This window comes from Gallinula chloropus (assembly GCF_964237585.1).
Source record: "Gallinula chloropus genome assembly, chromosome: 4".
Lineage (NCBI taxonomy): Eukaryota > Metazoa > Chordata > Aves > Gruiformes > Rallidae > Gallinula > Gallinula chloropus.
In genome coordinates this window covers 63444959-63458208 of record NC_140088.1, presented here as the reverse complement: position 1 = coordinate 63458208, position 13250 = coordinate 63444959, and the positions used below count along the sequence as shown (strand labels likewise).

General features: G+C 42.1%; 1 protein-coding gene across 2 annotated transcripts in view; it reads left to right on the top strand.

The window, feature by feature from the left end:
- GALNT7 (polypeptide N-acetylgalactosaminyltransferase 7) overlaps positions 1 to 13250 on the top strand; it is a gene marked incomplete at its 5' end in the record, with an annotated part of 70382 nt that overhangs the window by 41980 nt on the left and 15152 nt on the right. For both annotated transcript variants that reach the window (XM_084263983.1, XM_084263984.1), the window contains 3 exons: positions 4395 to 4561; positions 11276 to 11406; positions 11653 to 11732. In XM_084263983.1, coding sequence (XP_084120109.1) covers positions 4395 to 4561; positions 11276 to 11406; positions 11653 to 11732 — 378 coding nt within the window. The remainder of the gene's footprint in view (positions 1 to 4394; positions 4562 to 11275; positions 11407 to 11652; positions 11733 to 13250) is intronic.

Below are 13250 nucleotides of genomic sequence, written 5' to 3'. Positions count from 1 at the left end.
CACTTCTGCTGGCTCAAGATCACAAATTGCTCTCAAGTACCTATCTGAATGTAGCTCATCCTTGGATTGCTGTGGCAGCACTCTCCTTGTTAACTTCTTGCATGTTGGCTTGGTGGCTGGTATGCTTTTCCAGAAGCAGCCTCTAGCCTGGGCTTTTTTTAGCCCAAGGAAATTGGAACCTACATCCGCAACTGTGGTAGGGTCTAACAGGGCAGTCATAAGCTCTATTAGTCCTTGGGCTGTGCGCCCACCATCACTTCTGTGGGTCCAGGGGACATCAGTAAGAGCAAGCCAATGAAGTACAGAGCTGTAAGAGCAGAAATTTCCTCAAGCCAAGGAGCACTCCAGCCCAGATGTCCAGTTTCTTGTGTCGAGGGGTCCCCTGTAAAGGGGCTCCTTTCCTACCATGGTTGGTGCACATCTCCCTGACGGAGGGACAAAGATGTTGGTGTGGCAAGGTTGCTGATAGTGCTGTTCCCTCCTGGAGGTGGGGAGGCATTAGGACTCATTCACATCTCAAGCATGCAGGCTAACAGAAGTGTTACTCACTCTGTTTCTCCATTAGATGACTGCTGCTGTATCTTTCAAAAGGTTTCTTCTCGCTCCAGTGATGAGTCAGTCTCTGCTTTTGTTCAGAAATACCAGTGCTGATTTGGGAACAGGAAGTTTTTATTCATGGACTGATCTGAAGGTGTAGCTTCCTTTCACCTGTGGCTTCCTGGAGGAAAGGGAGCAGCAAATGGAGCTGCTGTCCCTTGCAGCGTTGCGCAGCGATGGTGTTGCCAGCCCTTGGCAGATCAGCACCCTGCCTGCTCCTTCTTGCCCTGTACAATAACCCTTCACAGGCATCAGGAAGAGTGATGTGGAGTGTCTAGAGTCAGGACTAGCTTAAGGATACTTTTGTCTCATTCCTGCTATCTCCTGCAACGTGCCCTCATCTCAGGTCTACCAATAAGAACTCAAAACAATTTTATTTTAAAGTGAATTTGTGCACTGATTTGGTTCCCAGCATATCACCAAAGCTGGCATGCAGGCTACACCTGAAAGGGTGCTGTCCTGCTGGGTGTGGGCAGGACAGAGCACCTGGGGATGAAGCTGGAGGTCGAAACGTATTAAAATCCTCTGTCATAGCCGTTTTGTACTTTGAATCTGCCCATACTGGCTTTCAATACCTCGCAGCTTTTGCCTGGGTGCCCATATCTACTCGACTGTATCTTTTAAAATCAAAGCGTGCATCTGGAAATTAAAGCTTTTTTCCCTTTTCTGGTGCCTCAAATTTACAGGGAAGCTAGTGCTGTAAAATTGAGCTTGAAGCACAAGGAAAATGCGTGTGTGGTTTCTTGGCGTTTGGTTTGCCAGCCACTGGATGTCAGTGCTGCTCCACTGAAGGAAGGCTCTTCCCTATGTCCATTCCTGTGGGTGCAAGTGGAAGGAGAGCAGAGGCTTCTGACTTTTCGTTGCTCAAATACTTAAGCAACGTTCACGTTTCGGGGGGAGGGAGGGGAAGGAGGGGTGAAATTGCCGCAGAGATAGAAATATTTATTAATTTCACATATCTAAAACAACCACCGTGTTTCTAAACCTCTAATTCTCAGTGCAAGGTGAGACATGAGATTGTACATCGGAGTTACTGCAGTGTGTCTGAGCTTTTAGGCTTGATGAGTCAGTCTCTGAACTGTCCAGGAAGGGAAAGAAAGCCTCTGGAAAAAACCTCCAAGTATGGTCTTACTAGAGGTATAAATGTAGTGCTTTTATGGCTTGCAAATGGCACGTTGAGTAACACATGATTTTTCAAGTTTCAAAAGTAAAATGTGCTGACAGATTTGAGGAGATTAAGTTGGATATGTAGCAAAAAGCCTGTCTAGACCTCCAGTTTTATGTTTTAAAAATGTATTAAATGCAGATCAAAAAATGCTTATAAATTGCTTACAGATGTGTTGTTCCATTCAGGCTTCTCTAACAGGTTTGGCTTTTTAAAATTATGTTCAGTTACTTACCATCTCTCGTTTTTATGCTTTTCACCATTTTGTTCCTAAATGCAACTTAGGGTACAAAAAGTGGGAGGAAAAAAACCTCAAAGATTTGGGCTTTTTTGCAGTGTTTTCTTCGTTGTTGAAGGTAGTCTGAAGTGTTATGGCTCTCTGTCCTCTAATCAGAGAGCAAAAAGGTAAACTTCTGAAGGTGCATATCAGGGGCACAGCGCACCCTACATCAGATGCAGCCCTCTCCTTTGAGGCAAGGAGTACTATTAATTTTCACTGCCTCTTGCATGGAGTTCAGCTGGCATGCCGATTCTGAATGTGTAACACCTCATTTTAACGTAATTGTGTGACCAAAATTAATCCAGCAACACAGTTATTAATCTGTTACTAAACACATGATGAGGGAATAAAAGTCTTTCAGGCATCAGACTATGCTACACCTAAGTAGCATATCCATTTTATCTCCACAAATGGCTAAGTCATCAGCTGCTTAAATGCTTGTGTGGCGGGTGGAAGTTCTGTGATGGGCTGAAGGCTTTTGAGAGGGATCTATGGAAGGAAGGCAGCGGTTCCCTGAACTGGGCACTTTTAAGCATCCAGTCTAGCACTTGGGTATTGAGGGCTTATAAATACGATGAGCTGCAGCCACTTTGGGCATAAAAACAATCGAGACGGAGGATTTTAATCAGTAAGCTGGCGAGATGGTGCAGTTTGCTGCTTGCTTGCAGCATGCCTAAGAGGAGTGCCTCATTAGAGCAGCCTTTAGTTACAGACTGCTTTGGTTCTGTGACTTTCTTTTCCCACAGGACCAAAATGACTAGAATGTTTCTACCAACTTTATTTTTCTGGTGGGTGAGAAATATGCGTTGATGCTGTTTCCTGACAAGAAGCAAGATACATCCTTTTCCACCAGTGGAATGCTCTTGAAATACTTACGCATCTGTTAAATGGGTTCTTCCCATGTTTAACTTAGTTTTGTAAACTCTGGTCACTTCTGATTTAGGGAATTTTCTTTTCAACACAGGAATGTTTCTGTGCATTTAAGCTTTTTATTGTGTGTAGTGAAATAAAATGGTGGAAGTCTGTGCATCCATAAGTTCAGAAGTTTCCATTTGTCAAGAAAAATTTCTTAATACATGATGCCTGTCATTGAAAAGTCACATTTTCTCTAGTAGAGACTTGTCTCAATAAAAGGAAGTCTTCTGCCCATAGAAATCAAAAGTGCTATGTCTCTAGGTTTGGTGATAGGAATTGTATTGCTACCATTGGAAAAGGGGCTGGTGATCACATAGGGAAATCTCCAGGTAAGTAAATACCTGGACTGTTTGTAACTGTGAAGTCTCTGGATGCTCTCTTTTAGCGATGCAGTTGAGGAAATGCATTGTTGATAAATGTGTTTAATAAATACTGGGAAGTGTGGACGGAATCATTCTGTTTCTAGATTATCTGTAATACCCCAGGAAAAAAAGATCTGAGTGATATTTCAACCATGAGGTTGAAATGTAAAACGTTTTCAGTGGCTATGGAAGTGCTTTTCCTGGCATGCCAAGCTGGACCCCTGGACAGGTTTGGTGACTTCGATATTTCTAGCTGTGTTTGTTACACCTGGAAGTTTAACCATGAATAATAGTCAGTCAAGATCACATGTTGCCTGCTATGGGATTGCACTTTCTTTTTTCCCTCACAAGCAACTGTGCTTTCCTGGCAGTGTTTGTAAATGGAGATAGTTCTATGCAGAGAAGCTGACATGAGTTTCACATGCTGCTGCTGTACTTGTGGCAAGTTTATGTGCTGTGTTTAAATCTGTTTGATTTTGGAAAAGGGCAGAAATTAATGACAATTGATTGCCTTGCCACAACAATGTTGATAGCTTTGCTGATCACATAGATTCTGTGTGTGGACTGTATAAAGCTGACAGTCGCTTGTGTGGATGGTCTTTCTGATTTAAAGACGCTTAGGAAGAAAAGAGCACTGTCTTAGCATGTCTTACGTAGTAGGCTAGCCAAAGGCATGGTCCATTCTAAACTGTAGTATCTGATGGTTTGAAGAATACCCCATTTTGGCAGCCACAATGTGGGGCTTTTCTCCCACTGCTCTCTACCCGCAATGCAAGGTGTTGGTAGGGATGGCTCTCGGCCAGGTCTGGGCAGTGCGGGAGGAGGGGGCTGTGGAGGCAGCAGTTACTGGCTACATCCCACCCCTCAGGAAGGAAAAAAAGGTTTGCTGGCTGTAAGCAAGCTGCTCTTTGGGCCTCATACCTCTGTGATGCACTTAAGCTGTATTGCCTCTTATATCCTGATTCTCTTTAATCTGAAGGATAGCCAGCAGTGAAGGTTTCATTTGTGCAAAGATGCTGTTAAGCAGTTCTGTAAATCATAATGTGAAAACTAATAAAATAAAATCTTTTTACAGATGCAAATACTGGCATTATGATGAGAACCTGCTCACCTCCAGCGTTGTCATTGTCTTCCATAATGAAGGATGGTCCACGCTCATGAGGACAGTCCACAGTGTCATTAAGAGAACACCGAGGAAGTACTTGGCAGAAATTGTGCTGATTGATGATTTTAGCAACAAAGGTTTGGAATGTTTGGAATATTAACATGCTGCTTTCAAAAAAGGAAGATTCATTTGTTTTAAAAATAGTTTTCTTTTGATTTATTACCTGCCATGAATTGAATTGACTCCTCAAGAAGCGTAAGCTGCTTTTTCACAGTCCTTTCTGCCTTCAGTGAAGGGAAAGCTCAGTTCTGATGATCCAGTTTCATCAAGGCAGCAATCCTTTATGTGTATTCACCTGTTTGAAGTTCAGGATTTGCAGTGGGCTCTCTTCCACAGTTGTGGAGTTGAATATAGAGTATTAAAGGAGTTTGAGTTAAGCCTGTTAGGAATAATTTCTTTCTTTATTCCATATGGGAATGAAGATTTCTTATTCTTAATACTATAATGGAAAGCTAACAAAGACTATTGAATTATTCTGATTCATTTTCACTGTCTTTTTAATTTTAACACATTTATTTTATTGAACATCATTATGAGATGGTTATTGTTTCTTATTAGAGGGAGGAGCTTTTAATAATTTAACTGTATTTTCATTTATGAATTTCTGGGTCCTGCAAATCAACACTTTCAGAAGTCCAGAGACTTTCCTCTTCCTTTGTAATATATATTGTGGTTTTGGTTTATAGTCATGGTGTGTGTAGTTATCTGTGTTTTTTATAAGCATACACTGACTTTTTTCCTTTAATGGTGGTATCTTCAGTGTTAACACATATCAAGGCTGAATACAGAGAAGAGCTGAAAGTGGTGTGCTAGAGATAGAAGATTATTTGTATGGAGGAAATCAGCCTGGTTTTAAACTTTAAACAACTCTCAAAACAGTGCACCAGAACTGCACATTCCACAAGACTTTATTGCGGTGGAGTTCTTGAATAGGAGTTGACAGAAAAGAGGATCAGATGCATAAATAAAAACATAATTTCGAGTGTTTGGCCTGACAGAGGGTGGTAGTCAATGTCTTGAAGTCCAGATGAAAGACTATGACAAGTGGTGTTCCTCAGGGGTCTGTGCTGGGACTGGTGCTGTTTAATATCTTTATTAATTATATTGACAGTGGAATTGAGTGTACCCTCAGACAGTTTGCTGATGACACCAAGCTGTGTGGAGACAATGTGTTGGAGGAATGGGATGCCATCCAGAGGGACCTGGATAGGCTGGAGAAGTGGGCCCAGGTGAACCTCACCTCATGAGGTTCAGCACAGCCAAGTGCAGGGTCCTGCACCTGGGTCAGGACAACCCCCATTGTCCATACAGGTTAGGAGATGATGTGCTTGAAAGCAGCCCTGAGGAAAAGGACTTCGGAGTACTCATGGATGAGAAGCTGGACATGAGCCACCAATGTGCATCTGCAGCCCAGATGGCCAACTGCATCCTGGGCTGCATCAAAAGATGTGTGGCCTTTTGATGCCTCTCAATCAGATCGAGAGGTGATTCTGCCCCTCTACTCTGCTGAGACCACTCCTGGAGTGCTGCATCCAGCCCTCAACACAAGGACCACATGGACCTGTTGGAGTGTGTCCAGAGAAAGGCCACAGCAGTGATCAAAGGGCTGGAGCACCTCTCCTGTGAAGACAGGCTGAGAGAGTTGGGCTTCTTCAGCCTGGGTAAGAGAAGGTTCTGGGGGGACCTTAGAGCAGCCTTCCAGTACCTGAAAGGTGCCTGTAAGAAAGCTGGGAAAGAACTGTTCCCAAGGGCATGTAGCAATAGGACAAAGGGTGTAATGGTTTTAAACTAAAAAAGGGGAAATTTAGGTTAGATATTAGGGAAAAGCTCTTCACTCTGAGGGTGGTGAGACATTGGAACAGGCTGCCCAGAGAGGTAGTAGGGGCCCCATCCCTGGAGATATTCAGGGTCTGGCTTGATGTGGCTCTGAGCAGCCTTGTCTGGTGAAGATGTCTCTGATCACTGCAGGGGGATTGGACTAGATGACTTTTAAAGGTCCCTTCCAACTGAACACATTCTATGGCTCTGAGGAGCCTGGGCAAGTTTGAACTGGTCATCAGCATAGGATACATTCCCTTTACACTGCTCTTTGTTTTTATAATAGCTGAATCGGGTAGTGGCATGGAAAGCAGATGACTGTTCTGAAACTCTACATTTTATCAAGTGATCTGGGCTTTTCCCAGCTCCAGCCTCATGGGAGTTGTTTTCTGCAGGTATACCCATGATAAATTTTAAACCTAGTCAGGGTTGCCTTTTTTGAGTATAAATTGCTATTAAAAATACTTTATGTTAATTTTTATATCATACCTGTAGGTATGTATCATTTTCTGATTGTTTTTACAGGAGAGGGAAAGTTAACCTTTACTGTAAACTTGACTACATCTGGCTTAGTCTAATACAGATACCAAACACTCAGTTACAGTCTCCTGTATCCTTTTACAGCTTTTGAGGGTTTGGCTTAGATGTACACACACGCTGTAAAACCAAAATATCTTCTCTCCTAAGGGATATAATTTTAATAACTCGGTCAGCAGACACGTGGTGTTTTTTCCTTTTCAGCTTTCCTTTGGAGCTGTTCAAGGACTGAGTTAACAGTGTAAAACAACTGTGACACTGACGGTCCCTAGAAAAACTACCAGTTGGTTTTTTTACTAATATTTGGACTCAGTACCTGGATTTTACGTGAGTCATAGTTGACTCTCTGCTGCAGATCTGTTTAGCAGATACCGCTAGCCTGGATCTAATGTGGCAGCCAACTGTTGTGTCTGTATTTCCCACACTTCATTTTTTCCAAGTAACTCTCTTGTATCAGAAAATTCAGTAAAACAAGCTCAAGGTGCGGCTTTCTCATGTATGAGTGACTGACAAACAAGCACGGACTGGAATGGCTCCAACACCTTGCTGCATGCAACTGTACTGTTACACTATAATAATTCTTTGACTGCTTTAGGCTATTACTTGGTAAACGTAATTAACTTGATTTCAATAATTCAGATTGCATTCTGGATTAAAAATGGCCAAGAGAATAGAATCCTGCTCCACTTCATTCTCCGCGGAGAGAAGCATGAACTAATATGGGCTGCGGAGCGTGCCAGGCTGCCTGAAGAGATCTCCAGTTGTTAGGAGAGCTGCAAAACACAAACACTCTTAATCACAGCAGAGCTGCTGGTGGCTTTTTGCTCTCCCTGCCAGAAGGAAGGCAGTGCTGACAGTACAGATACAGGGTTTTCTTCCTATACTCTAGTAGACCAGTGTGGAGGGACGCAGATGCTGGACTGGGTAGATGTTTGCTCACACTTGGTGTGGCTGTCCTTATTTGTTAGCCAATGCCTTCTCCAGAGATAAGGAATTAAAACAGAGCTTGATAGTTGCAAACAGTTTGAAACACTGGCTTATTGTCGTTCCTTACGAGAAATCCGTCAGAAGGGAGATACAGCTACACAGAACCTTATATATGCTATGCCTTAGAGGAAGAAACAGTTGCAATGCTTGGAAAATGTTGCTTTCATTATAATTTATAATGTATAAAGTCAGTCGGGAGCAGTTCGTTAGCTGCACAGCAATCTCGGTTCCTTCCTTAATCTCTTCTTGCCGAGATCTGTGTGGAGAGAGATGTGCCAAATTCTGCTTGGGATTTTTGTCCTTTGTCAAAATACAAAGGGAACGGTAAGAAGAAGCAGCCACCAAGCTAATTGAATGACACTGGTTCTGATATTTTCAGTGGAGACCTCTGTACTCAGGCACGTTAGAGCACAAGAAGTGTTGCAGCAGCTTCTGCTGCACTGTCGGTGTGGGCACAGGTTTTTCTCCTGTTTGATGGAAATGGCTTATTTTGCTGGGAGTGTTAGCGGTGTGAGGGTACAGCTGTTTGGGGAGGGCAATGAGAATTCATAACATGGCTTTCCTGAAGCTCCCTGCAATGACAGCCAGGTACCTAGGTCTTCAGCAACTCCTTGTTCTGTCTGTAGGTGTTACTTCTTTCTGAAGCATGGAGGCCAATATCACAGCTGGTGCAGCTGGGTTTTGCACCTGCACACCTGTAGAGGTAAATGCCAGGGTTCCTACCAGCACTGAAAGGCTTTGTCTGCCTTTTGCACTCGTTCTCCTTTATCGCTGTTTCCCACTGATGCAGCAATTGCATAAGGTAACCGAGGGGAAGTAACGAGCGCAGGCAGGTAACGCTGTATTTATGTACTTGTTTAATGGTGCTTGCAGGGAGGACACTGAAGCATTAATCAGTGCCTGTGTTAGAGCCCGACGTTCCTAGTACTACAGTGCAGAGGACTTGGAGGCAGATGCTTTAGGGACAACTTGTGATATCACGTTTCTACTTCTCAAACTGACATTCCTGAGTCAAGGGTGGTGGAAACTGCTTTCCTTCTCTTCCCCACCCCCCTTTGTAATCTGCAGTACCTGAGATTTTTCTGGAGAAAGGATGTTGTTTAAAAGCAAAAAAAAAAAATTTGTGCTTTAATCATGCACTGAGAGATGAGAGAAGGAAGAACCCAAACAAGGGAAGACCATATTGATGGCTATTTTGAAACAAAAAACAGAAATTTTAAACAAAAACCAGAATGCTGCAACCCTGTTGACAGATACCACAAATACATGTTCTAGGTGAACAAAATTTAACACTAGCCAAACAGTATTTCTAACTGTAAAAGTATCAGGATTTTATACACTACTGTCATGCAGGCTTTGTAGTATGGGGAGGATGGAAAATTCAGTTTTCCTGTGGGAAATAGCACTTGCTGCTAACTCTGGCACGGTTTCAAATAATGGACTGCAAAATCTCGAGACTTGTACTGTAGAAAAGCTTTACACAATCAACATGACAGGTTTTTACAGCTCCCTGCGAGCCTTACGTAGTCGAACATTTGATAGCTAAAACATTTGGCTTCATAGGCAGGAGAGCCTGGAAATAACTTCAGGTTTTAAATCTGTTTAAATCCCAACAGTCTTCCTGTAACATGTACTTGGAGTTGCAGTATAAAGATCTTTTAGTGCTACTTTGGTATGACCTCATAACGCCGTTGATTTTTATAGGATAAAAATTGACATCACAGCTATGATGTCATATATTCTCAACATCTATATTAGATGACATGTTATTCTGTCCAGTGTAATTGACAAAATTGCTCTTTCTCTGATTTGATATTTATGTATCCTTGAAGCTTTCCTAATGCACAGAGATGTAACAAAGAAATTGTAAATGTGTGTGGGAAGGGAGAAGAGGATACCTAAAAATTTTAGCTCAAGAAAACATACTCTGTTATAAAGGTGAAGAGAGATCATAAGAGTGTTAAAAGGTAGTGGTTTCAGATGATTGTTTTTTGGCATAACTGCAGAATTTTCAAGTTTGAAAGCTTTGCTTCCAAACCCCACAATTTCTATTTCAATTATTTACATGTAGCTTTTGTTTAAACTAGATTTCTTTTCTTTTTTTTTTTTTAATACCTCTGGCAAGAACTGAAAGCTGCAGCAAGCTCCAGGCTTCAGTCTTTCTATCTGGGGTGTGGAAAATGTTGCTGCTGAAGCAACCTGATGGCTCTTTGCTGCCAAAAGGGACATCCTTCTTCCACCTCTGCACATCCCCTCTCCATTTAGGTCAGCGCAGACGTGGTGCTTTCCTGCCCCTCGCAGCGGGTGCAAATCCATGCATGGATGCCTCAGCTGTAGCTGAGGTGGCTTATTTTGGTTCCCAACTGAGAGAAACTGAAGCTGTAGGCAGTTCTTTGGAGCCTTTTGGTACAAAAATAGATTTTAAATGAACACAAGTAGTTAAATCAGCGTAGCCTCAAACGGCAAGTGCCTGACTGCCAACTCTTCTGCCTTCCTGAGTTTTCTCAACAAAATCATCTGTGCAAAAATATTATGCAACACTAGGATATCTTTTTTTAATTGCGTGGTGGGAATGTAGTTTTCAGATTAGTTTGGCAAAAGGAAATGTGCAAATACAGATCTGTAACTGTTTAAGCATAGTCAGTCGTGATTCTTGTACAGTTACTTGTCCCTTTACTGACCAAGTCCCTTTTGGCTGAAGGTTTTCTGTCTCTCTCCATTATGAAGGGTCTGTAATGTGCTCGTCAGTATGATACACCACAGCTCATTCACCACAGCTCTGACTTTCCAGTTAATCTTACTATTTTTGTTAGAAGATTAGCATAAGATCCCATAACCCCAAGAGAGGACAGGTCCACCTACATGAGTGAGGAGAGTAATTTGGGTATGGCAGGTTTCCTTCTTGAGTTTCCAGCTTTCGTAGACTGACATAAAAAATAGTGAGGCAGAAGGTGAGTGAGTGAGTGAGTGAGTGAGTGAGTGAGTGAGTGAGTGAGTGAGTGAGTGAGTGAGTGAGTGAGTGAAGAGAAATGTTGAACTGAAAAGTCATGCCTGCAGCTGTCCGGTGAGGAAAGACCATATGCTGAAGTGTAGAAACTTCTCTTTGCCTGCCTGTTTAAAATGCAGGAGAAGACCTAAAGGGTACTAGGAGATTATACTGAAGTGACTGGGAATTGTCCACCCAGTGCCCTGTGGTGCGACCAACTGCTTCAGCAGCTTTTTCATCTGATGTGCCTGGGACAAACCAGTGCCATGAAGTCAGAGCTCCAAGTCTTGATCTCTTCACGTTTGGTGTTCGTGAGCAGTAGTGTAAGCAGTTGAATTAAAGATCCTCTTAATCTTAAATGACTGTGGGTATTTTTTTAAGTAGAGTTGGATTTGAGTTGCATTAAGAGTACAAAACTGCTTATTAATTAAACCTCACAAAAATTTTTCTTGTTATTTGATAGCGCACTTAAAAGAAAGGTTGGATGAGTATATTAAGCAATGGAATGGGCTTGTCAAGGTGTTCAGAAATGAGAGGAGAGAAGGTTTAATCCAAGCTAGGAGCATTGGAGCCCAGAAGGCTAAACTTGGACAGGTAGGAGACAGTTCACACCCAAGTCTGTGTTTATTTTGTTTTTTTTTTAGGGGGGGAGGGATGGTGGTGGTTCTGTCTTCAAGCAGATGTGTAGAAATATAGTATTGGATAATCAATGATGTTTTAAAGATTATTATAATCATTTAAGCTTTTTTATAATATGGGAGCATTTCACCTTAAATAAGTTTAATTGTGATCTCATGTGCAGAAAATATAAATTACTACTTTCCTTTCTTTCTTTTGAAGGTTTTGGTTTACCTTGACGCCCATTGTGAGGTGGGAATTAATTGGTATGCGCCACTTATAGCTCCTATATCTAAGGACAGGTAATGTTCTCCTGTTATTCCCAGTCTGGCCTCTTAGGAAGAAAACATCACAGTAACAATCTTCACTTTTAAAACTATAGTCAATGTGGTTTATATCTCTATCAATATTTGCTGTTTGATGAATTTATTATCTCCCAGCATAAGAGCTGTGTAAGGAGGAAGGAAAATGGTCAGTCATAAATCTCCAGACAGTTTATTTCAGTAGGCATACTGTATATTCTGCTTACTATAGGTTAAGTATAAGACATCTCCTGTCTTTTGCAACGATGTCAGGGACTGTTATAAAAATGTTCTTTTCTAGCTGAATAAAGAGACTGATTAGTTAAGATAATTAAACAAAAGCATGGGGTTTGGTAGAGGAAAAGTAGCAGTTAAGTGTTTCAGTTTAACAAGGGTTTAAACCCCCTGCAAACTCAGTGTGTTTTATAACTTTCTCATCTTTGGTCTTGCAATGTGACCATACTGGTTTCCTCTGAAGCACTTTGGAGTGTTGCCTCTAGCGAGCTGAGGCCAGGGCTTGGTAGGAGTCAGGAATGGAAATGCCTATGATGTGTGCGTGAGGAGTGACAGAGGAGGGAGATCCCCAGGGCCTTCATGTCTTATGGCTGCTGAAATGCTGCTCTTGCCGTGTGCTGCTGCACTCGTAGCTCGTGCAGTTGGGGTATGTGTATTTAGAAAACCATGTGCTTGTTTGAAGTCTTTAATCCCATAAAATAACTGCTTAATCCTAGAAACTATTTATTAACCTATCGTACTACCAGAACTTCCTTGAATAGGTTTTTTTTTTGTATGTTTTAAAGGCCGTAACTCAGCCTTAAGACTGTATTTGGTCCAGGATACTAGGTAGAAGGTGGAAATGCTTGTGTGGTTCCATTGAGTGTTTGTTACTGTCTCATGCAAGCAAGACAGGTGAGAATAGGCAGCTTTAGAGGCATCCTCCAGCACCGCTTGTAGAGGCAAAGGCCACTGGAGGACCAGAGATGCTGAGGTGCACGGTGCTGATGGGCAGTGCTTGGTAGCCTTCCTCCAAGCCCTGGTTTCCTTGGGTGCAGCATGGTGCCAATTTCACCTCAAGAGCATGGTATTGGCATCTCTTTCCTCCCTCCATTTGTTGTTCTATCTTACAGGATTGGACTTTAAAAGATGGAGGTGCTCCAAGTTTGGTCATCGGGGAAACTCATTTGGAAAATTTAGAGAGCATTACAAGATAAGGTGTTTTCCTTGGTGAATATTCAGTCTGATAGATTGTTAATCAAAAATTTTACTAAAGAGAGCTGCTAGGAGAGCACCAGTAACATTTTTTGATCCCGAGAGGCTGGATTTGTAGCGAGTTAAACAGGGCGGAATAGTGAAAATACGTGTTTGCATTGGTAAAAACTAAGAGCTTATCATATTTGTTGACAATTACCATCTGATATGAATAAAAATTAATGGGAAATAATAATATCATGGGAACACTAGCCCTCTAAGGGCCCTTCTGTTGCCTCCAGCAGTGCTTTATTAGAAGACCAATGTCAA